We start from the raw sequence: 26,024 nt of genomic DNA, 5'->3' as shown, positions 1-26,024 counted from the left end.
TGTGCATCCGGGGATGCCTGGGAACATTTACTTGTGTGTAATGAGCATTGCATTCATTTGGGACCATCCTCTCCCTTACAAGTCAAGGTTTAAGGTCTTTTCTTTCATTAAGAAAGATGAGAGAGGAAATTCTCTCACTAAGAAAGACGAGAGACGTGATCCTCTGGAAGTGAGGAGAGAAGTGATTTTCTCTTTCTAAGGTCTAAAATGACACAAGCTTTTTTTGTGGAAGTCAATCTTAAGGTTGAGGCCCAAGGCAATTTAATGAACTCTCCTTAAGGTGGTTGCATGGACCACAAGTTAAGAGTATAGTTTAAAAAGCTATTTTTTTTAAAGGCATGGTGAATTTATTTTTAAAATATCTCGCGATAGAAAGACGATCTCTAAAAACGGCCCGCCTGGTTATCGAAAACAACGAGATCTACAACTTTTGTGTTGGACGTTTTTTCATCTGAGCAACACATAGAGAGATATCTCGAAATTGGTGCTGTAGAGTAGGTCTTGGAACACCCACATCTTGCATAAAGATCAACCTTTCCAATCTTGGCACTCAAGTCTCTCTCCAAAAAGAGAAGCTCTTGAAAGCCTATAAAAGAGGAGGCTCTCCTAGGTGTGGGGGAGGTGAAGGAAGCATCACTTTGCATGCATCCAAGAGGAGAAGAGAAGGTGCAAGTGCTCTGGAAGCTCTGCTGAAATCAAGTTCCAAGAGGAGAAGAGAAGGTGCAAGAGCTGTGGAAGCTTTGCTAAAATCAAGTTCCAAGAGGAGAAGAGAAGATGCAAGTGCTGCAGAAGCTCAGTTGAAATCAAGCTACAAGAGGAGAGCCCTACACATATTGTGTAGGAGAGAATGAGACTTAAGAAGGATCAAAAGGTGCCAACTTCCAAGTTGTGCAAGTGTTAGTCGGTTGTTGTATACTGTGCAAGGAACCCTAATCTTGTTTCCAAGATCTACAAGTAAGAATTGGTTTATGTGTAATGGAGGAGCTTGCTCCTTGTCAATAATATAACTCCATAAGGGGGGGGAGTGGCCCATCTTCCAGTCCCTAGTGTGTTGTCAATCTCTCTAATTCTCTCTCTCTCTCTCTCTCTCTACATCTTTCTTTTCTCTCATTTATTCTCTCTCTGCGCCAGCATAGTATTCACCATATATATTTTAAGTATATAAGAAAGTCGAGTGTGTATCTCGGATCTTATAACACAAGATTTCCCTTTAAGTATGTAAGCACTTGCATCCTAGCCTTCCAATGACTCTCATGGGGTTTGTTTGAGAACCTGCTCAAAATTCCAACAATAAAAACTAATATCTAGCCTAGTGTTGCATAAGTAGATCAAGTTGCCGACCAACCTCCTGTACCTCCCAATCTCTACTAGTGCTGATGTATCCTTAATAGATAACTTTGCATTGACCTCCATAGGTGTAGTTATCTCCTTGCACTCAGTCATACCAAATGCTTTCAAGATCTCCTATGCATACTTCTTCTAAGAGATGAAGATCTTTCCTGGCTCTTGCTAGACTTGAGTCCCCAAATAGTAGTGCAACAAGCCCAAGTCTATCGTTTCAAACCCGGAGCTCAAAGCTTTTCGAATTTGGTTGATCATGTCTTCATAATCACCCGTGACAATAACTATACACTTTTCACCATCCCTTTAAACATATAAGTTAGCATTTGAGGCACATCTTTTGAAGTTTAAGCTTAAAAAGAACTTATCTATATGCTAGTACCATGCTCTAGGGGCTTGTTTGAGCCCATACAATGCCTTCTTCAACTTACACACTTTGTTCTTAGAATTGGGGGCCTCAAACCCTGCTGGCTGAACCACGTACATTTCTTCCTTGAAGTCACCATTCAAGAACACTGATTTAATATCAATTTAGTAAATTGGCTACTTATTGTGGGTGGCCACTGCAAGTACTATGCGAATAGTGGTCATCCTAGCAGTTGGAGCAAATGAATCTTGAAAATCAAACCCTTCAACTTGTGAAAATCCACCTTGTACTTTTCTAAGTCTAGCTTTGTACTTTTCTAAGGTTCCATCCACCTTGTACTTGACCATCCAGACCCACTTGGTGCAAATAATCTTCCTCTTTGGTAGTCGATTCACTAGCTTCCAAGTGTCATTTTTCATTGCTTTCATACTCAGCTTGCATAGCTTCTTTCTATGTTGGATTTGCAAGTGCTTCTTCCCATTCAACTGGCTCCTTTACATCTCTCATAATCTCAGCCATCAAGGCCATATTAACTATGTGAGTAGAAGCCCTTCTTTGCTCCTCTATTCTTTGAGACCTCCTTGGTCCGTCTGCTTCTCCTCAACATATGTGGGCATAGGATTGTTTTGTTCATAGAGCTACTTCACCCATCACGACAATGGCTTTTTCGATGGTGTGATGTCAAGTTGGTAAACTTTCTCTTCGTCATCCGAAGATGGTTCTTGCTCCTCCTTAAGGATAGGGGTAGCTCTTGGGATATGTTCATAGTGGACTACTTCTTCGCTTGATGATACAGTGGAAGAATTTGCCTTCTCCTCTTCCACTGTATGCGGCTGCTCATTGAACACCATATTACAGCTCGCTATGATCTTCTTTGCCTCTTGGTCATACAATTTGTAAGCCTTTTGCTCATCACTATAACCCAAGAAGATACATTTTTAGCTTTTCACAGCAAATAAGAGGAGAACAAAAAAATTCTTTAACTCCAAATAAGCTGATACAAAGATGGCTCTATCCACCCATGCATTTCCAATGTCAAGCTTAGATGGCAATCTAGATAGAAGATAGGTGAAGAGCTTAAGGCTAGTTGGAATAAATCTGATTGAGTGAAAGGATGGATCATGAAAGCTATGAAGGGGTCTACCTTTTATAGCTTATGAAGGGGGTCATGATGGATGACCTTCCATATGCACCTGTGTTTGTTGACCTACCATGTGCACATGTGTCTGTTGACCTTCCATATGCACATGTGTCTATTGACCTTCCATGTGCACCTCCACTAGTTGGATAGGGAATATTCCCAACCCCTAACTAAGGGCTACTTCCATGGCCTTCTCGAACCCAAAAAGGGGTCCCTAATAACTTCCTTACCCTGCAACTCAATGTGGTGTGCCTCGAGTTGCTACCAACTTTAACTACTCTGTCTAACCCAAAGGCTAGACTCACAAGGGTCACCTTTTGGCCATCCACTCACATAGACCTCATGTAACATACAAGTCAGGACCCACTAACGTTCAAGCTCACACGTGGCTTCTCCTCATAATGATAGCCTTACAACATTGAGCACCATGGATCATTGATGGTACCTTACGAGGGTAGGGCATTGAGCATATCTAACAAAAATGTCCTCCTTTATCAATGACCATATCCATTAAAGTCGTGCTGATTTTAGAATTTGAAAATTTAAAATCAGCTTTAGTAAAAGGAATATGCTTGGGGAAAAAATGGAGATTTGAGAGATTACCAAACCAAGAGTGAAAATAATAATGTAGTGTAGATATAATGAGCTAGTATGTTTTGATACATTTAATATAATTAGAGTTAATATATTTACTATTTAAAGCTTACTTGGTTATTAATGTTAATATAGTTTATATTTAAATGAATATAGGTACTACTATTCATTTAGATACGTTTCTTTACTTCATGCATTATTTACATAGTATATAGGTTGCTTGATTTTATAATTAATTTGCTATGATATAGTTATTACTATACATAATGAATATCATTATATAGAAGGCAATTCATTGAGATATAGTAATAGACCATTATATTGTGCTTACTTTAGGTGGCTACTCATGCATCATTCTTTTTTTGCAATGGCATTATAGAACACTCATACATTTAGTATGACAAATTGGTTAGTTACCATAATTATAGGTTCGATCCTATCGAAGGCTACACAAACTCAAGAAGTCTCTTCTCTACCAAAAGTTAGAATCAATTTCTAGAAGTATGTTTTTCCTAAAAGTTATTTTTGTAGTATTGGATAGTAATGTAAGAAAAGTACATATCCTTCTTGAATGTATATAAGGGAATGATACCTTTCCCCCCATAATTATGAAATGATTAAGAGACTTGTGCTAGCTCTTTGATATGCGATTTGAGTATGCTTGTACAATGTTACGATGTGATTCATGTACAAATATAATAGGATATCAAAGCTATTCCATTATAGACTTTGCCCAAGTAACTTCTTTTATCTTTTGCTTTTTGCAAGGTACTATTCATCAAGAGAACATCACAAGTTATAGTTGAGATTTATGATAAAAGCTTAGGAGCTTCATAAGTCTGTAAGTCCTTTTCATCCAATGCACCGTTCCAAAAACATACATTCAACATGGCTACATAACTTTAAGCAAAACATCATTTAAACTCTGGAAAAATATTTGAGATCGTCTCCTTTAAAATCTAGACTAGATATCAAATAAGCATACAAGCATATTCACGAGGAAAACCATCACGAAACAATGGATCTAAACTACTCCACAAAGAAACATGATACTACTGACTTTCTTTGAATAATACAAGCAACTGGGCTTCCTTGCACGTGCCTTCCTAGTTGGTCATGTGAAGGTGCTCAATACGACTTTTGCCACCTCGGCCTATCACAGATGTAAGGTTGAATTGAATTACTTAAAAGAAGGTTCTTTATGTTGTGGTCATGGTATAGGCCTGGATGGATAATGGAAACGGAGACTCGTCTCACGGAGAGAGAGAGAGAAAGAGCCCCTTTTCTCTTTGATGTTCGGAAGTAGCTGGCGGTTATGGCAGCAGCTGTGACTTCTCTCTCAACGACCCAGAACAGCTTAGGGGTCCCTGTTGGGTCTTCTTGTGCACTCTCGTCTCAGCTCGGAAGGAACCCATCCCACAATACTACTTTCAACAGATCCTCTGCGACCCGGACGACATCGCATTCCTCTTGCGTGGCAGGTAAAGCCTTCTCTCTCTGGACTCACGGCTCCGCACCTTCGCCCAAACCAGAAAAGAGCTCATTTGTGGAACTGGAGCCCATAGCCAGCGAGGAGCAGTTCGATTTAGCATTAGCTCAAGCCCAAGAGCGATCCAAGCCTATCATCGTAGATTGGTAAGTACCACGCTTTCATTTGCTGAGAATATGCATTTGAAAGTGCTCATCAAGGCATCCATTTTGTTGTTATATGCATCATAAAGACGTCCACTTTGTTGTGGTTTATGTTTCATGTCTCATACGATGAACCTTACCGCGCACTAACTTTTGGCACCGTACTTATCAGGATGTGCACAATAGGAATGCGTATGCTGTAATGGCAGAGTATAACCTTATTCTTTAAACACAATTTGAACGTGGACATGGGCACACTGAATTTATAGAATGCCGAAACAAGTAAATTGCAGAGAATAGTAGGGTGGAAATATTGCTTAGGTGCAAGATGAGGGTAGTCTTCAGGATATTTGACTACAGCCAGCACCCAGTAGAATTATTGGTATGAAATCTTTCTATGAATACGGGATGTGTAGCTGGATGCACTGATGCTATGTACTCATTTATCAGCCAATGGCCGGGTCTGTCAAGCATGGTTTAGTTGGACAGGTTGAAATCTGAAAGCAAATGACGTGGTCTGTCAGGCCATGGGTTAGTTGGACTGGTTGAAATGTGAAAAACATGGACTGATCAAGACTCAGCAAGTTGGTAGGCTCTACGAAGAGTGTATACTTGGTGCGATGTGATGCATGTCTGATGTGGTAGTCCAAATATTGCGGTGGAGACATAGACTTCCGCAGTGGCAGCTATGCGATTTCTAGGAGGTGCATACCTTGCCCCATGGTGATATTTTTTTGAGATGGCATTCCCATCTTCTGCTTCAAATTTAGACCTTTGTATCATGCCCAAGATTTTTGAGGAGGTGTTAGCCAATATATCCACTGTGGTCACCTTTTGCTTGTGAGCTCCATCTTTTAGTCATTGGGGGGTATTAGGAGCTATTCCATTTCTTTGGTTTAGTGTTACAAACATGTATGCCACTTCTACAAAGTGCTTTTGGATTCGTCTAGGGAGGTACTCATACTCTTGCCTCTGATCCATGTTGACTCCCTCAAGTCTCAATGCACATATATTTGTAGCCTATTGAAAAGCTCCCTCCTTGGCACTTTGCATGCACATTGATTCGATTGCTTGTTGCTTGCTCTTGGCTTGTCACTGTTGGTTTCAACTTGTATGTGTAAATTGGCAGCTTGCTTTTGTTAAGATTCAAGCTCGCTACTTTATGTTTACTATTATGTGTGGTAGGAGAATATGCTGGGTCATATTGACTCAACCACAATTAGTTCTTTTTCTATCTTTTATGGTTGGCTTTCATTTTAGGATGTTGTGATAATGGAAAGAATAGAGAGAGCACACGCCTCCTCTCTCTCTCTCTCTCTCTCTCTCTCTCTCTCTCATTTTGTATCATGGTATTAGAGTAGAAGCTCAGAGGTGTTGCCACCAGAGTGGAGAGCTTGTTGTCCACAGTGGTGGAGCTCGTAGTGGAGAAAATTTGAAGCAAGTGATTGAGTGTTCGATTCAAGTCTTCTTCAGGCTTGTGTGAGGTATCAACTATTATCTAGCCCTTTTTCAGCTGATTTATTGCATTGAGGCCTGCCAATAGCCTGATTGTGGTCAGTATTTGGGGCTGCCATAGCCCAAATCCAAAAAGGTTAAGGGCAACAATCGTGGGACTGTTTTTGAGAGCTTCAATGGCTCAATCAAAAGCCAACAGAAGCAGATGGGTCTCCATTTGAAGAGTTTTTGGGTTGCCGGTTCGATTTGGATTCTTGGAAGCCATTGTGGGCTTGAATGCATGTGAACAAGAGCTATTGACTTTATTTTGAGGAAAATTTTGAACAATAATTAGAGAAGAGAAGAAGGAAGATTGAATTCAGTTTGTGGCTCATAAGAGAGCTTTGAAGCTGTAATTATGACCAATAATGTTTTGGACCATAACATCTTGGTGGGGACATACTATTGGATTGTCATGTTTGATGATGTAGTCAATGACATTGTTGCTATTAAAACAAGGATAAGATTTTAAGAGAAAACATTATTAAATCTTTAGAATCTTTATAAAATAAATCCCATTCACATTGCTTAATTTTGAACTCAATCAGATTAATTTTGAACAGGTTCAGATTCAAACTAGTTTGTCTCAAAGTCTATTCACACTGCAAAATTATTAATTTGGATGATTGACGAATTGGTTTATCTTTGGTTTGTTTACATTGGGTATTTCAAGTTGGTAGCATTGCTCCTAGCTTGGAAAAAAGGACATATTTAAAGCTTTTGGAGATGGATTTGAGTGCAAGTTCTAGGGGCTCTTTGGCATTGGCAATAGATGCATTTGTGGCACAATTGGATGTGCTTGTGAACTATAAGTTTTGCATTGTATTGGACATTGCTATTGGGATTATTGGATGTACTTGGCATTGATATCGGACATGTATTTGGTGATGTATTGGCCTTTGATTTGAGCATGGCTATGGTTGCTTGGCATTATGTTACACATGGAGTAGCTTTGTGTTATGATGTTTTGAGCTTTAGTTTGAGCCTATTTGGATTGCTTGTTGTGCTGATGTATTCTTGGATGCTTAGATTTTGGATTGGTAATTGTGGTGCATTCTTGGATGCTTGGATTGGGTCTTTTGGCCTTGGTGTATTGGCTTTTGTACAACATGTAGCCACTTCTAATTGCATTTTGGATTGCTTTCGGTATCATGGCAAACTCAAGTGGATTAGATAGCATTACATAGATTGTGGAAGAAAAGTTGGTTAATTTTGCAATATCGAAGTTTAGGTTGGAGAACTTCTTGGAGGCAAATCTTATCATGACTTAGTTATAGGTGATGAGGTAGAGCTGAAGCTTCCAAAAAGGTATCCAACATCTAACATTTTAAAGCCCACAATACTTGGACAAAGAGATCTTAAAAAGTTTTCATTGGTTCTGTTTATGTATGTCGGGTGCTATGGCAATACAAAGCATTAATTGCAAGTCATCTAAAGAAGCATGGAATATGTTGTTTAAGTACTATGGCACAACCACTAGTGCTAGTAAGACTTAGTTGAAGTGAAAGTTCAATAAAATTGTTAGCGAATATTGTTAGCTCATGTGTGAGTCTATGCATGTTCCAATGGCCTGGCACATGGTGATGTGGTTGCCAAAGTTAGGGCACTTGTTTCATGGCCAACTGCACATTATTTTATGGCTGCCTATTGATTTTAATGCTGGTTGATTTTATTTTTTGATCCCAAATTATGGTTGACCTGTTCATGTTATTGGCCTTACTACAGGCTATTGCTCCCTCCTCAGTCATTTTAAGCATACACTATATGCAGGTCTTGTTGGAGAGAGGGAGCCAATGCTAGTGCTCGCATCAGCCGGTGACTCACTGTTGAGTTCGTACTGTCCCTTGTCTTGGTATATGGATTCCATTTCCCTAACATCTCTTCTTTGAGTTCCTTTGTAGTGGTCTTCTTTCTTCGCAATGCTTCTCTTCTCTTGTGTTTGTGCTGTCTATTCCAATAGATTCTCATACTTCCACCATTGCACCCACTTTTGACAGATGAGTGGGTGGTTTATACATGATTATGCGATAGAGATTGGGACACTTGTAGATCAATTAGGATCTATTGGAGTATCTATTGAGGATGATAATATGGTTGTAGTTTCCTTGAACGATATCTTGGTCCTTAGTGCAAGACATTTGACACATATTTCAGCAAGCCAAGACTGTGAGACTTTGAAGAATTGGTTGCCCTTTTGATACATGAAGAGGTAAAACTTGTATTGGCCACTAGCTCTAGTAGATCAGACTCTAGGGATGTAGGCCTTTACTTTAGCTAAAGAGCTAGAGGTAGAAGAGTGAAGAGCTCATCTTGTGGTAAGAGGTGATGCGACGAATGTCTCATGGTGTTTAGTAGCAACATGTAAAGAAATGCTCGACTAGAGTAACAAACAAAATCATATAACACATGCATAGAGTGATAAAGAAACAGAGTTAGGGTTAGGGTTAATGCAGTGTAAGATGATTCGGACAACACAGAGAGAAACGATGAACAAAATCCTGAGCACGAGTGATTCTTCTCCTCCCAACCACGCCTAGATCAGTGCTGGCCCTTTAACTCGGATTCCTTTGCCAGCCGTCAACTTCCTGGAGTCCTACTATTCCTGGACTCTCTTACTCTCTAGGCTCCCCTTAACCCCGTTCGGGCGCCCAAGAGCCCGGACGGTCATTCTCGTGCATGTTCCCCTAGATTTACCTTAATGTCACATTAAATGTCACTTTTAATGTCACATTCCATATTTATGACCTTAACGTGACATTAAATATCACTTTTAATGTCACATTAATGTCACATTTCCTTTCCCTTAAGAATCGGTTTCGTCCTTGAAAACGATACTTGGAAGGTCTAATTGTAAATCGGGAAACCTTTTGTTTAAAGTACTTACTCGCTCCCATGTTGAGCTTTCTTCTGAACAATCTTTCCACTTGACCAAACATTCCTGATAAAGAGTATTCCTTGTTCGTCTATTACGAACATTTAATATTTTTTCTGGTTCATGTGGATTAGATTGGTCATTGAATAGCTCCTCAATATCATCATTTAAGATTAAATTATCCAAATCACCCAGCTTCTTCCTTAATTTACTTACATGAAAAACTGGATGTATTTTACTACCAGCAGGTAGTTGGAGCTTGTAAGCCAATTCTCCCACCCTTTTAAGTATTATGAAAGGACCACAATACCTTGGTGAAAGCTTTGGACATTGTCCCTTTTTCATAGTTTTAGTTTGCTCAGGCACCTTAAGATAGACCAATTCTCCTTCTTCAAAGGAGATGTCTCTTCGGTGAGGATCTGCATATGCTCTAGCTCGATTTTGAGCTTTTTTAATATTTTCTTGAGCAAATTTTAACATACTATTCATATCCTCCAAAAAGTCTTTAGCTGCCTGAACCTTTTCCTTATGCAGTCCTACTGCAAAAGGAGCTCTGGGCTGAAACCCATACATTAACATAAATGGACTATATCCAGTGGAAGAGTGCTTGGCACTGTTATATGCAAACTCTGCTATCGGTAAATACTCTTCCCAATTAGTTTGCCTTTTACTTACATATGCCCTAAGCATATCTTCAGGAATTTGGTTAACCCTTTCAGTTTGCCCATCTGTTTGCGGGTGATCCGCCGTACTCATGCTAAGTTTAGTATCCAATTTCCTAAATACCGCACGCAAAAAATGGCTATCAAATTTTCTATCCCGATCAGAAACTATATTTGCCGGAAGGCCATACAATCGGTATATGTTCTCTACGAACAATCTAGCCAATTCTGGTGTTTTAACATCAGTTGAAGTTGGAATGAACCTAGCCATTTTGGTTAACCTATCCACAATCACCCACACAGAGTCGTGCCCCCTCTGTGTTCTAGGTAAAGCAACAATAAAGTCCATGGAGATACTCTCCCATTTCCCCGAAAGAATTTCTAATGGATGGAGAAGTCCTCCCATTTTTAATCTTTCAGCTTTATTAACCTGGCATTTATTACATTTGACCACATAGTCAAGGACGTCCTTATTCATTCCAGGCCAATAGAACTGCCTTTTAATAAGACTATAAGTCTTATTAACTCCTGGATCTCCCGCACTAGGGGTATCATGACACTCAAAGAGTATCTGGCGCCTTATTTCTGTATCTTTCGGGACACATACCCTACCCTTGTAGAGTAAATAACCATTATCAATGGTAAAATTCTTCCACTTGAATCCAGTTTGAGCAACCCCTGATGCTCCATTTTCTTGTTGAACATCCTCAGATATTCCTTCCTCATTAGAAGCACTTTCATTTGGATCCCCATTTTTTATTGCTTCCCATATGTTGGAATATGCCGGATCAACCTGGCATTTCCCTTTTAAAGATTCAAGCAAGTTGGAAGTGAACTGAGTAAAACTCAATTCATTAATGATGGGCATTCTGCTGAGTGCATCAGCTACTATATTATACTTTCCTTTTCTATATCTTATCTCATAGTCGAACTCTTGGAGGAGTTCGGCCCATCTGGCTTTACGCCCGTGTAAATCCGGTTGATCATTAAGCCACTTAATGCTTTCATGATCCGATAAAATCAAAAGTTTGGCACCATACAAATAGTGCCTCCATTTCTTCATTGCATGTACTATTGCATACAGCTCCCTCTCATAAATAGAATAATTCTGTTTTGCACGATCTAATTTCTTGCTTTCAAAAGCAACTGGTCAACCTTCTTGTATAAGACCGCGCCTATTGCCTTATCACTGGTATCAGCTTCAACCTCAAATGGTTTATTGGAATCCACTATTAATAATACTGGAGCTGTAGCAATAGCTACCTTAAGTTTTTGAAAACTTTCATTTTGGTCTGTTCCCCAATTAAAACTTTTCCCTTTCCCTTTAAGTTGGTCTGTCATTGGAACAGCTATTTTGGCATAATCTCGAATGAATCTACGATAAAATCCAGATAAACCTAGGAAGATCTGCAGCTCTTCCAGGTTCCTTGGAGGTGGCCATTCAATAATTGCCCTTACTTTTTCTGGATCCATATTGATTCCCTCTTTCGAGATAATATGCCCCAGATATTTGACCTCTTGTGCAAAGAATTCACATTTAGTTTTCTTCGCATAAAGGGAATGTGTTCTTAACAGTTGGAATACTAATTGTAAGTGTTCCAAATGTTCGTCTCTTGATTTACTAAAGATCAAGATATCATCCAAGAAGACTACTACAAAATGTCCTAGATAGGGCCGTAAAACACTATTCATCAGCTTCATAAAGGTAGCTGGTGCATTAGTGAGGCCAAAAGGCATCACCAAAAAATCATAATGCCCGTATCTAGTATGAAATGCCGTCTTGGAAACATCTTGTGCCTTAATTCTTATTTGGTGATAGCCTGATCTTAAATCTATCTTTGTGAAGAATTTTGCCCCTTGCAATTGATCAAAAAGATCTTCCATTCTGGGCATAGGAAATTTATTCTTCACCGTTATTTTATTAAGTGCTCTATAGTCAACACAAAGTCGCATAGAGCCATCTTTTTTCTTTACCAATAAAATTGGTGAAGCCCAAGGTGAATTACTGGGTTGAATAAACCCTTTATCCAGGTAATCCTTAATTTGTCTTTCAACTTCTTGATGCTGTGTTTCACTTAACCTATACGGTGGTTTTGAAATTGGGTGTGTATCCTTATTTATATCAATTGGGTGATTTATATCACCCCTATCTGGTGGAAGGCCACTTGGTAAATCAGAAGGAAACACGTCTTTAAAATCATCTAACAAACTATTCAATTCATTATTAACATTCAACTCACAAACATAAGAAAAATGTTGCTTTATATTACAGAAAGTAAAAGTATTCTGTACAGGAAGAGACCATAGCATATATACCTCACAAACTTCCTTCTTTATCAGCTTCTGAACTTCAGTAGAACACAGCAAAGGATTATCAGATACTTCATGTTCACCTTGAATGACAAAAGTCTTACCATCCCTTTCAAATTCCAGTGTATTATGGTGATAGCTACGTTTTAAGGATGGTTCCAATCCCCATAGCCACTCCCTCCCTAGAGCAATATCAGCTCTTTCCATGTTCATTATTTGGAAATCAAGCTTATCTTTATATCCTTGAATCTCAATTTCCAAATTGGATACCATTGTATCCCATATTTTATTGTCTTGGCCTTGCATCATACGAACAACATATTGATGCTCATTGTTTTGTTGGGGAAGTTTCAATTTTTTGACAAGTGCATAATTTATAAAATTATGTGTGGCAGAGTCATCAATCATGACTCTAACCCGTTTTCCAGCTATCAATCCATGTACTCTAAGTAAATCATGTGGCCCAAAAGTAGGCTGCCACATAGAAGTTGACATACAACACTTATGTTGTACATCCATGTGCAAGACCTCTAAAGATTTGTACTTTTCATGGCCCTTTAATTCTAAGGTCTGCACTACATGGATTTGTTTTTCTTTTCCCTTGCCCTTGTCCTTATCCTTTCCTTTGTCTTTCCCCTTTTTCTTTGGAGGGCAATTCCAAGCAGATCGTTAGGGGATAGGCAATTAAAACACAACTTTTCTTTTTTGGCCTTATCAAAGTCATTAGGACTTAACTTTGGCCTCATATATGGTTTCTTTTCAAAAGGTTGTTTTTTACCCTTAAAAAATGGCATTTTCCTTTTAAATTTGCCCACAAAATTTGAGGTTTCCAATTCCTTAGACTTGGGTTCCGTATCAGTGAGACTAGTGAGTGTACCTGGACGCATACTATCTTCATAAATTAATGCAAATTTAATTGCCTCTTCCAGCGTCTTAGGTAAACTCCGTTTTACTTCCTTTTTACAGGCTTTATCTAGTCCCCTAATGAATCCTCTTGTTTTTTGGAATTCATCTATTCCTTCCAGTTTGAGGATTATCTCGCGATATTCCTCCAGATATGTCAGCAGGGGTCTTCCCTTTTGTCTGACATAATCCCAATCTTCCCAATTTCTTTCCATTTCATTCTCAGGAAGAAATTCTTTCAAAAAGACGGATTCAAATTGAGCCCAAGTTTCAGGTATTTTATTCGCCTCCTTTAAAGTTCGCCACCACTTATATGCTTTGGGCCCCAAAGTTAAACTAGCCTCCAGTGCTTGGAGATGTGGTGGGGTATTTTTTAATTTATGTAAATCTTCCCATTTTTGGAGAAAATTAAAGATTGTGTCTTTATTCCTATCTTTTTCCTCCCCATAAAATTGAGGTGGTTTCATATCCTTTAGAACTGGATTATCCCTCAATTTATGGTAAGTTTGGGGTTCCTTAGGATCTCGCATAGTCACATCTAAATCTTTCGATGAAGATGGGACATCTGAGATTTCTATCTTATTTTTATCTCTTTCCAACAATAAAGTTAATTGAGATTTTATTTCAGTAGGTGTTTGAGTTAAAAATTCCATTTGAACCCCCCTGAGTTTGCACACGAGCAGTAAGATCATCGAATTGCTCTCGCGTAGCAAAAAATTCTTCCCATTGTTCTTCTTGTATGTCTGGTTCATGGGGATCTACCATAGGTTGATCCCCAGAACTAGAGCTTTCCATTACCCTTTCTTTCCCTTTTTCTGCCATTAATACACTGGAATTGGAAAGCAAAAATAAGAAATTTGCATACAAAGTAAAGTACTTCCCTGATTTTTAATGACAGACTGTAGTTGCTGGTTTGGAAAGAAGCCAGAAGAGTAATGAACAAATTTTATCTTCCCAGACTAGAACAGTAAAACAGTCATGCTGGAAATTCAATTTCCTGACTTCAGTCGTATGTGACATCCTTCTGTCCCTCTCATAACAGTCGCAGTCACGTCCATCTTAGGAGCAGTCACAGTTACCCGTCAACAGCAGTCGTGACAAAGTCACGTTTTCTCATGACCCCACGTCTGATCCTCGTGACCCCACGCCTGGTCTGGTCCTCGCGACCCCACGTCTAATCTTTTCCCTGACCGTAACGTGTCACATTAATGTGACGTGGCACGTCTTACTTTTCTGTCTTCACGGCCCGTCGCGTTTTCACGGCGCCTGGCACGTTTCACCTTTCTTTTCCTTCACGGCCCGTCACGTTTTCACGGCACCTGATACTCATGCGACCTTACGAAGAGTTGACGACCTGGCGGGTGACTGACGATCTAGCGTATTATTGACAATCTGACGAACAACTAACGATCTCTGATAGACGACGGATCTGATCGTTGAACCATAGGCTCTGATACCAATGTAAGATGATTCGGACAACACAGAGAGAAACGATGAACAAAATCCTGAGCACGAGTGATTCTTCTCCTCCCAACCACGCCTAGATTAGTGCTGGCCCTTTAACTCGGATTCCTTTGCCAGCCACTCTCTTACTCTCTAGGCTCCCCTTAACCCCGTTCGGGCGCCCAAGAGCCCGGATGGTCATTCTTGTGCATGTTCCCCTAGATTTACCTTAATGTCACATTAAATGTCACTTTTAATGTCACATTCCATATTTATGACCTTAACGTGACATTAAATATCACTTTTAATGTCACATTAATGTCACATGCAGAGACAATGAACACAAAAGATGAAAGAAATGTGAATAATGAATAAATGCAATGCTCACTGTGGCAAACACACTGTGGTAGGTGAAATATTGATCGCCAAACCCTCGTGTCTGTAGGACTGGGGGAAAGAGTATGAGCAGAAGAATGTGTCGTACTCTGGCGGATCTTGAAACATAGTAGGCAACCTTCTAGGATGTTAGCAAACACAACTTTGTGATGACCGGATTAGTGATAGATGGGTAGAAAGAGGCTGGAACAGCAAAAGGCAGCAAAGACTGATGATGTGGCAGTTGACAATGATGTGGATCAGTTGAACACAAGAAATCTGATGATGTGCCAGATTGGGCAGCATTTGACAATGATGTGGATCAGTCCAACGCAAGAAATCTGATGCCGCGCCAGATTGGGCAGTAGTTGCAACGACAAAATGCAGCCTATGGACTACAAAACACAAATTTGGCTGCCACATGGCAAGTTGGCAATAGCTGTGTAGGTCCAAACGCAGGCTGTAGATGGTAGATCAATAGTAAACATAATAGTCCTAGTGATGGCAGCAGGCTGTAAACAGTGGTCAACAGCAATAGGGGGTTGGACAATAGGCACTTGATGATGGAAAACAGTAGGCAGCAGCTCAAACTGAGATATTCTTCATAAATGGGTTGTGGACAGCAGAGAGAAGGCACCTACAAGGTGCAAAACAATGCTGAGTCTGAGTAGTGGGCAGCCTATCTCTTTATAGATGGTTGGGTCCTCCCAAATTAGGGTTTGGCTTATGGGCATAGGTACTCTCAAGGAATGCATTTCTTTTAATGAAAGTTTGGAAATTTAATTTAATTAAGCATGTTTCAGGGTTGTAATTTATGGCTAATCAGCATATAATGCATTTTTAGCTCAACACCCCCTTTTAGGTCCAAAACTGGAACCTGAAAATGATGGTACCAGCCCAAGCCTATATATTTTGCTTATTTGACTTTCTTTTTCCTTGTTATTCTTATCAACCTTCTTTGTTTGAGCAGCATTTGTAGATTTTTACTTAACTAGTAGAAAATGAAGCTTTTCCTTTACCTTTTTGACTAGTTATAAAAGCTTGGTTTGCAACACACATAATGGACATGTCTTGGCTAGATTGTTTTTCTCGTAGCGAAATAGAAACCAACTTATCAAATGATAAAGCATTCGGATTGCCTTTCATCATCAAACAAAGAGTAGATGCAAAACTCTAATAAGAATCAAGAATACCATTGAGAACAATTTGCACAAGTGAATTGTTTGGCAATGTCTTATTTGTAGCAATCAATTGCTCCTTAAGATCTTTGATCTTTGTCAAAAAACTGTCCATGGAGTCACCTTTATCCATATGTTCACTTTCTAACTACTTACATAGGTAAGCATTACAAGCCTCATTTCTTCCTTAGCTATCTTGCATGATCGAATATGTGGGATCATGGTACGTTTAACAGACAGGAGTAGGTAAACCGATTAGCACTTTAAAATAGTCCCAAAACATGTAAATTACCAAGGTTTCATTGAATGGTATGTGATCCTAGAGAGTTTTTGTGTCCCATAAGCAAAACCCTAATTTGGGAGGATCCTTGTGTATCTATAAATAGACAGGCTGCTCACCATTTAGGGTATCCTTTTATGTGTAGGTTTCTCACTTCTTTGTGCAGATTTCAGCCATTAGCCACCAACGACAGGCTGTCCAACCCTTGGTGACTGCAACTCTTCTTCCTTTAGCACTTGGTGACCTGTTTATAGTAGCTTGGAGCCATTTGCTTGTCGTGTTTACAGTTTTTGAGCTGTCATCAGTTGTTGCCTCATCAACTACACGTGTTCAGCTTGCATTTACAGCTCTTGGAGTCATGCGACAGGTTGTTGCCCTTGCTAGTATTTGCTATACCCTACGTTTTCCTGTCCAATAGGCCGCCTTGCACTAGTACACTCCATTTTAGTTGTTGCCTATACTTAGCCTGGAGTGATCAAATATTAGCTCCTATTAGTGGTTACAGTACTTGGGATTCGTCTCTTGTGGATGTCACCCAATGACATTGTTCATTGCTCTGCCCTCCAGCATTCTGTGCACTCTTCCATTCATCTACAACATTTATTCATTTCAGAGTTCTCTGCTCTCTCTGTTTGTATTTGTGTTTTTGCATTTTGAGTTTTCTGTTTAGGGTTTGCGTTTATTGTGTCACCGCTTGAGTTGTTGTGTTTAGTCGTGGTTGTACATTCTGTGTTTTCTCTATGCAAACCCTAGCATATCTTCACGTAGTAGTGGCACTCTAACATCAGCTGGAACAAAACTCAAATCTGTAGCATCCTCAACATTGCCTATTTTTGTTGTTGTTGCTGCAATTGTAGCTTTTGAAGCACCAGTGCTACACCACTAGGACGCCTTTTAATTCCATATACAATGTTTCAAAGCCCCTTTGCAACCAGGACATGATGCATCATATAAGCCCATAGGAGATACTTGGCTTCATTCAACTTGTCCTCCACAATTAACATACGGGATACATCATTGTTTCTAGCTATAGGTATTCATTGTACTTGATGCAAAAGTTGCTTGTGTAGACAAAAATATGCAAAAACCCAACGTTTGCTGTGCAGCACAATAGAAAGAAGATTGTGAAGGCTCTTATATGCAAAAGTGGTTGATGTTGAAAATTCTGCACAAAGGGTGAAATAGCCTGCATAGTACTGGTAGTAGTCATTGGGAGGGTTCATCCAAATTGAAAATTTGTTGACTTGCGAATGCTTGTCAAACCTTGTCCCAATTTGAGGAAATCAAGTAGAGGGTATTGATGACTTTGCCCAAGAGGTTGGAGCCCTTTTACGAAAAGCTCTATTTTTTAGTATTTGAATAAGATATTCATAATTTTGTTTATATAAGCTTATAAATCAAGGTTATTTCAATTATTTTGAGTACTTGGATGACTATATTCGGGGTTCTTATGACAAAATTATGGTTGAAACAAGTTGTAGCTTGACTTAGGGCTTACAGAAAACGAAAAAAGAGAGAAAAAAGTAAAGGCAAGAAAGGCAAAAGCAAGCTTTTGTGTTTGAAAAGCAAGATTTTGAGTTTGTAAACAAGGGACAGTGTTGTAAAAGTAGAAGCATGGAAGAAGAAGCTTGAAAGAGCACAACTCAAAGTGTATTGAGAAGTGTCAAGAGAGAAGATTTACAAGATAAAGTATGCCCTAAAAGCGAATAGGTATATATATACAAGGCCGTGGGAAACAACCTCCTAAATAGGGGAAAAAGTGCCCCGTTGGTCCTAAGTGTGTTCACATACATCACTACCAAAATATAGTAACAAATGATAACTCCCCACAATGGAGGCAAGGTGGTGGCAACCAACAAAATTAGGTGTAGTTGAGTGTGAAGAAATGCTCTAAACACACAAAACCCAAAACCAATCGTACGACAAAGCACAAACTGATAGAACATAGTTAGGGTTAGGGTAACTTAGAGACAATGAACAAAGAGAATACTGAAGTGAATGTCTATTGAAAATACAGTGCTAAGGCAGCAAACACACTATGTAGTGAATGAATATTGAATCTCGAAATCTTGTGTCTCAAGGACCAAGGCAAAGGTAATGAGCTGGAGAGTGTGTCGTACTTCAAACGGAACCCGAAATGCAACAAGGCAGCCTCCAAGGGTCGAACACCAACAAACGCAGGTGTGGAAGGTGGATTTGATGCAGATTGGCAATGAGGAGAGATAAAGACTAAAAACACAGGTACCCGAGGAGAGAAAAACTAGGCAATAGCAGAAAAACTGCAAATGCAAATGCTGATGTGGTCCTCCCAGCGAGATGATAGCAAAAATAGTAGGGCAACAATGTTTGGATGGTCACAAGTAGAAGGAAGTGGTCCAGAAGTAGTCACCGACTGTGGAGAGGGATCGCTAGCCAGCAAACACAGCAACTGTGTGTATAGATCAGCAAGGTGATGGCTAGAAGGTGAGAGAACAACAGGGTGGATGTTGGAAATAGGTGTAAGACTAATGTAGACAGCAATGGGCAGCTTCGGATGAGATGTCCTCTGCGAATGGGGTGCAGGCAGCGAAGCTAGAGGGCTCAAAACTTGCAAAAACGAGATAGGACTGGATGGAGGGCAGGAAGTCTATTTATAGAAAGTTTCAGGACCTTGTACTATGCATAGTTTTAAAACTCTCTTGAACCGTGCACCAATTTAGGGTTTTTATTAATCAAGCATTATTGGGGTTGTTTAAGTGGCTAATTCAGCATGTAATGCTTATGTTAGCTCAACATGGAGATCTTACAATCATGTCGCCACCAATTAGCCATCACAGGTTGCACCATTCTCGACTCTCAAGGGATGTGATACTAGTTTGCCAGACCTTTGATAGGCTTTGGTCCTTAGGCCGATCTCGTCTCCATAGAGACATTTGAGGTTGAGAGTTTGATCCACATTTGCGAGTTGCCCACCTTTAAGGCGGCTGCAGAGGCCCACTTGACACATCCTTGTGGCCATACATGAGTGAATCTTTTATTCGTCCATCAACTTTGTTGCTTGGGGAGAGTAGTTTTCTTTATAGCGTCCACAATTGAGGCACTTGATGCCAAGGTTGGTTTTGTGATTGCTCGTGGTACGGTATAGCCTAATGGCCTCTATTTGATGTCATAGTTTCTCTCACAACCGACATTTGAAGGCTTAGGAGTCCCATAGATTTTCACGGCCTAGTTTTTGCTAGGAAACCTATGAATGAGGAGTGTCTCTGGCATTGTTGCTTATGACAACTTGAGTATGACTCTCTTTACAAGTTATCACATTGTCAGATGGTTTGAGGGCCTTCCATGGCTAAAATTGTCCAAGGATGTCTACAATGTGTGTCAATTGGGAAAACAACATCGCTTCATATGCTCAACAGACCACACATAGAGCTGAGGGGCCCCTAAGGTTGAGTCATGTTGACGTTAGTTGGCCAGCATCCGCAACCACCTTAAATGATGTGTTATACTTTTTTCTATTAGTAGATAACGATTTGAGCTACATGTGGGTAGACTTTGTCAAGAACAGACTAATGCCTTTTCATACTTCTCCACATAGGTGCAGGTAGTGCAAAATCAAATGGGTGTTGGTATTGGGATACTAAGGAGTGACAACGGTATACAATTCATCTCCCATTAGTTTTTTGAGTCCTTACATGAGCACAACATACAATGATAGTTCACCTCTAGCAAGTTCTCTTCTCAAAACGGAGTTGTAGAGCGTAGAAAGTGGATTGTGATAAACATGGCTTGCTCTATACTGTTCGCAATAGAGCTACTTGAGCACCTATGGTTTGAGGTTGTTAATACTTCCGTGTGCATCCTCAATCAATGCTTGGTTGTGATGGTCTTATAAGAACCCCTTCAAGGCATTTCATGGCATTAGACCCACCATTTCTCACCTTAGAGTCTTTGGGAGTCTTGACTCATGCATACACACATATTTCTGATGACAAGATAGGGAAGCTCATGCCTTGAGGAGAGCTCTTGATTTTCATAGACTACTCTTTCGAGGTTAAAGCAAATCAATTGTTTGATCCTAAAACAAATGGTCTCTTTAAAGCTAGTAACATGAGGACCTTACGGTCCATAATAGCTTGGAACTCCACGTCAATCTTGGAAGATTGTCACCTGAATAACCTACACAAAAACAAGGGTAGTTCCCTTTGACTTCAAAAATATAGCTTGCTAAGGCTTTTCCAGCTTGTCTTGAACCTATTTCAATTGCCCAAGGCGATGAAAACTTGAAATCTGCACCAAGCAACTTTGCTCCTTTCCCGTGCTTCACCTGTTTGTCTCAGCCTTGTGTCAATGTGCAGCCCTCCTCACCCTTGAACTCTGAAAATACAAATTTTTGTCGCGCTAAAATCTCCCAGATCCACCTACGATCAATCAACCCTTCAACGCTGCTTTGATACCAGAAAAGTCAGCAGTGAATGAATGCTGAAGTGAAGAAGGCAAATATGTACACAGGCTGTTGAATGTATCTCCTTGAGGCAATCTCTCTCTCCACTTGAAAAACCAAGTGAATGTGACCGGAGGTTGACCAGCCTATAAATAGGCATAAAATAATCATAAAAAAGATTGGCAAGTCTAAACTGGCCGACTGCTGCAAATAATCAATCGCAGCGATAAATAATGAATAAAAAATGATATGCTGTACCACCTATCCCATGTGGCACCTACATAGTTTGTGTGGCCACCCTAACTCCTCGACAATGCTGGAAATCACCAGAGGACTGCAAAAACCTGTCCGACCTATATCTAGGAAATGTGTAATTGTGTTTGCTTGAGAGTGCTAACTGTACAACAGTAAATTGCTAATGCTTGTCCAGGGGATGAATAAATCTCTTAACAAATTACTAGTTGGACCTTCATTAGCTCTTTTTAAGTGGCCCCAAAATTTATTTTATACCAAAGTTTGTGTCCCATAAGCAAACACCCAAACTTTTGGGAGGATCTGCATCTATAAATAGGAGCCCACCCAACCACTTGCTCAACCCTTGTTTTGCAGATTCATCATCAGTTTGTGCCTTGTTCCATTGTTATCCACACTCCTCTTGTGGAGATCTTAGTTCATGGTGCTGTCCGCTAGGCAGGTGCCTTGTCCAGCCTTCTTCCACAGCTGTGTTTGCTGCTTGCAACTTGTTCTAGCCTTCTCACAGCTGTTTGCAGCCAGGCGACACTACCTGTGGCCGTGTTTTCTGCACAACCCATATGTACAGCTGCTAGAGTCATCTTCCAGCTTGTTATTTGATCATTTGTTGCCCATACTTGCTGCCCAACATCTCCACGTCATCAAGGAGCTGTCACTTTGCACACTTTGAGGCACCACTATTGATTGCCTTGCATGCATCTGATCATCTATGTAATATGTATGCATGCATACAATCCATCATCCATCCAGTGGGAAACCTCTCTACTGCCATAGGTACCAGAAACTCCTCATGCAAGGACACTATCACATAGTCCTCGCTCCTCTTCCGTATATTCTTTCAATGGTCTAAAGCATTGTGCCCAAATACATGCCAGCATAACTCTGTTATGCAAGCCATTACCCTCCTCCCCTCACCATTCATGATCACAGCACATGTTTTCTCATCTACGAGGTATCCGTACCCTACTAGGGTGTGTCTAAGGTGCGGCCTATCCTACCTACGACCACGCTTCTAGGTATAACTAGGAGATCCCTATACATCTAGCATACCTGTGGGGGTGGAATCTCTCAGAGTAGTACCTATAGGGGTGTCACTTGCAAACGGTTGAGCAAAACCTAGAGTCACAAGAGTAGACATCCCTACAAGTATGATAAACCGTGGAGGTGACAAGTGTCAACTAGACTGCTGAGACAAAGATGTTGCATTGGTGCCTTCACAACACCCACTTGAGCCACCCTGTACGAGAGCAAGGAGTAGCAACCGATCGTGGTCCCACAACATCTATATCTCCACAGCATCTCCTGGAACCACTCCCTCCCTCATGGGCTAGTCTAGAGCATTGACTCTGCCTACTTGAGATTGAAGCATCAGAGCATATTGAGATAGACTGTGCAGAATGGCTAGATGATGATTGCGACAACTCTCGATGTCGCACGGAATACGCGCAGGAGTTCGTGAAAGTCACTCACCGCAAGGATGCTTTGTGAGATATGTACTTCATCAGATGAGTCTACATCAGGTTCAGCCCTGCGTTTGTGGGACAGAGCAGGTTGCACAGCTGCTTTGAGCCGTTTACAGCAGCTGGTCACTTTGCTGAAGGTTGCCTATTGTGATTTGGGAACTGTTTAGAGTATGACACACTCTCTAGTTCATCTCTACCTTGGGCCATTCTCAGACATGCAGATTTGAGGTTTTGTATTCACTTTTGCATAGTTTGTTTTCAGCATTTATTCTTCTTTCTTGAGTTACTCTTCACCTTTGAGTTCTACTACTCTATTATTGTGTTTTGTCATCCACTTTGTGTTTATCTTTTGTGCTCGAGTATTTCTTTAAATGGGCCATCTCCAACATGGTCCACATTTTGTCACTCCACAACACTGGTGTATTTGTGTGAGAGAACTCCTCTTTTGAAAGTTTAGATGTTGCTACGAGTCTCGTACATGCACCAACACAAAGCACTCTTAATCATGTGATGTAGTCTATGAGCGCAATGCAACTTTTTGCTCTAAAATATGTTTGAAGTCTCATGTTCTAGCAAATCCATGTTAGTCGTGTGATTGTTTCAAGTTTAAAAGGGAGTGGCAGTAGTTTCCACTTTGAATTGTTGATTGGTTGATTTGCTTGTTGTTCGTGTATGTTTGCTGCTCTTTCAGTCTACAGGCTAGTTTTCTTTTTTGGCACATTCTCATAGTTGCCAATGGTTTTTGTTAGAAATGGGTTTCAATTGAGATGAAAAAATGTATGAAAGTATTATATACATATACTATATGACTCATGTGGTGTAGAAAACATAGATTGTCATTATTCATTATTCTATACAATGCAAATGAACATTCAACATAACGTCAATGTTTGCATGCATCATGGTCCACTACCCATGCCCAACATCAACTTTACTTGTAAAAGGAGCCATCAACATATGCAATCATCATGGATAACAACTAAAAACAAAACTCCAACAATCAATGCCAATATCTATGTCAATGTGTTAAATGAATCCAGGTGAGCTCAAAAGTCTCAAGATATTTAGGGCATGCCATTTGTGAAAGTTTAAAATAACGCCGAGTTTCCTAACCTTATGAAATGGGTTTCTTTGCAAATATGCACACTCTGTAGGTGAGCAAACTTCTCTGTCTACATTGTGTCTTATGGTAGAAGAGGAGGGTTTAAGGGTGCCTATGAAGCATGTGAGATGAATGTCTTTATGTCCAAGCACTGAGGTCATTAGTTCTTGTCTATTGCTCACTCATAGTTTGCTTACCCCATATTTCATAAAATGAGTATGTTAGTCACATCCTGTGCCAATGTGTATCTGCTATGATAGATAGGAAGCCCATTTGCTTTACATTTTCTATTGATAACATTGACTGTCTGATTAAAGGATGGCAGCATGGTGCAGAAAATGTATCTACCTGAAACCCAAGCTTGAAAAGCTGGCTGCAGAGTTTCAGCAAGAGTAAGTTATCAGTTTGTGAAGTATTGGATTTCCCAGACCTCTCCAAAGAAACATGATCTTCTAACAAAGATTTACTTTCCATGATATGCAGTGCCAAATTTTACTATGTCGATGTCAACACTGTCCCTCAGGCTTTGGTAAAACGAGCTGACGTTACGGTAATACTTATGCTTTCTTTGTGTCTCTTCCTTTATTCGCACCATTTTTTTGTTTAAAAATCATGATGGTAATACTGATGCCTCCTTTTGTCTTTTAGTTTCTTTGCACCAGTTTTTTGTTTACAAAGAACACTGCTATTGAAAAAAATTTGATTTAGATGTAAGTTTAATGGTGCAAACATAGGGAGTCACAAGCCTGATGACTGCTGGAATATTTTTGAACTGGTGTAGTTCAAGCCTTTGTCTCCATTATCAAGTACTTGGATGCTTTGTGTGGTAGGATGGAGTCAATTTATTCACATATCACACCTTTGCACTTTGGCAGTATGAGGAACAGACCCTGTGGTGGTGAATTGCCCCACGTTTTATAGCTCTTCTCATTGGAGTGGTCATCATTAAGAAAAATGGAATTTTAAGAGGTGATTAATTCAATTCTCACAGAACCTGATAGATGTACTATGAGAACTTGGAGATGACGTTTATGTCTCTGCGTTGTGCATGCTTGTAGTATGCCATCACCATGAAAACCTTGCTCTAGCAGGCCTTGTAAATCAGGGTTACAGATTTAGCATGCACAAGCTCATATGCTGTGTTCTATTGATCTGTGTCTCGTCATAATGCTGCAACCTTTTTTTGGTTGCAGTGGCCAAAATTGGTCCATTTATGGGCAGAGAACAGTTTCTGCCATGTATAACACAACAAACACTCTTATTGAGACAGCCACCGGCCTACAGCATGCTTCTGTCCAGATGCAAGTTTTTTTTCTCCTTGTAATGGCTGTTAACAATTCGGATTTCTTTTTCCTTTGGGCTTGGGGCATTTTCGAACACATTTTTCCTTTTGAAATAATCTGCATCGTGCAGAGTTTGTATATTTTCTGAATTAAATATGGTTTTAACCCTTCTGTGATGCATGTACAATCTGGGGGAACAGAAAATGCCGACTATCCAGGTGAGATTCCTTTTGCTGTGCTGTTTGCTGCCCGCTGCTGTAACCGATTTGACAAAATCCTCCTTTTGTTAACTTGAATGATTGTGTCCAGCTATGGAAAAATGGAGAAAAATGTGATGAGGTGATTGGAGGCCATAAGGCTTGGTTGGTGGTAGACGAAGTTCGGGAAATGCTTCAAAAGCATGTAAGGTAATCAGAGCCTTGCTGTACATATGGGAAGAAGATAGTGGATCCATGTATCATAATGTGTAATTTGAGCTGGACTTGTTTTCCAATTGTACCACTTCATGCCTATTTTTTCATTAATGAAGAAATCATGTGGAAACCAAGTTCTTGATTAGACTGTCATGACCATGTTCATGCTTGTTGACAAAAACTGATGTTGTTCTTATGATTTTTGACATAAGGAAGTTATGGTCAAGCGTGGATTTTAGATTTTTTAGTTGTTTTTGCTTGGGGGACGTCTAGAAAACTGCAGCTTGAAGCACACTTCCCAGTACATTGTCTTATAAGCTTGAAGGTCCACGTCTCTCTCTCTCTCTCTCTCTCTCTCTCTCTCTCTCTCACCCCCACCCCCACACCCCCGCCTGGCCTGCTGGGGGCATGTGTTAGGGAAGTTTCTGCAGGATAATGCCAGGAGTACTTTGATAAAAGCTTCCAGCTTGTTCTTTTTGCCCTCTTCCAGTTCACAATG

At 40.1% G+C, this 26,024-nt stretch overlaps 1 protein-coding gene across 2 annotated transcripts; it reads left to right on the top strand.

Moving 5' to 3' along the window:
- The first annotated feature begins 4,643 nt into the window (after positions 1-4,643).
- LOC148014182 (thioredoxin-like 3-1, chloroplastic) lies at positions 4,644-25,761 on the top strand. Of its 2 annotated transcripts, XR_015688752.1 has the most exons (6): positions 4,644-5,078; positions 24,147-24,221; positions 24,313-24,379; positions 25,023-25,130; positions 25,313-25,330; positions 25,422-25,761. XR_015688752.1 is itself a non-coding variant. In XM_087667325.1 (5 exons), exons 1-5 carry the CDS (start codon positions 4,759-4,761, stop codon positions 25,521-25,523), a joined length of 582 nt encoding a protein of 193 aa, XP_087523451.1. In that variant the 5' UTR covers positions 4,648-4,758; the 3' UTR covers positions 25,524-25,748. The 2 variants fall into 2 exon arrangements, 1 of the variants encoding a protein (XP_087523451.1); XM_087667325.1 differs by lacking the exon at positions 25,023-25,130 and having other exon boundaries at positions 4,648-5,078; positions 25,422-25,748.
- The last annotated feature ends 263 nt before the right edge of the window (positions 25,762-26,024 follow it).

Source organism: Lygodium microphyllum, chromosome 25 (assembly GCF_053477565.2).
Source record: "Lygodium microphyllum isolate KBCC chromosome 25, Lygodium_microphyllum_v1.1.10, whole genome shotgun sequence".
Taxonomy (NCBI): Eukaryota; Viridiplantae; Streptophyta; class Polypodiopsida; order Schizaeales; family Lygodiaceae; genus Lygodium; species Lygodium microphyllum.
This window is presented reverse-complemented; position numbering and strand designations above follow the sequence as displayed.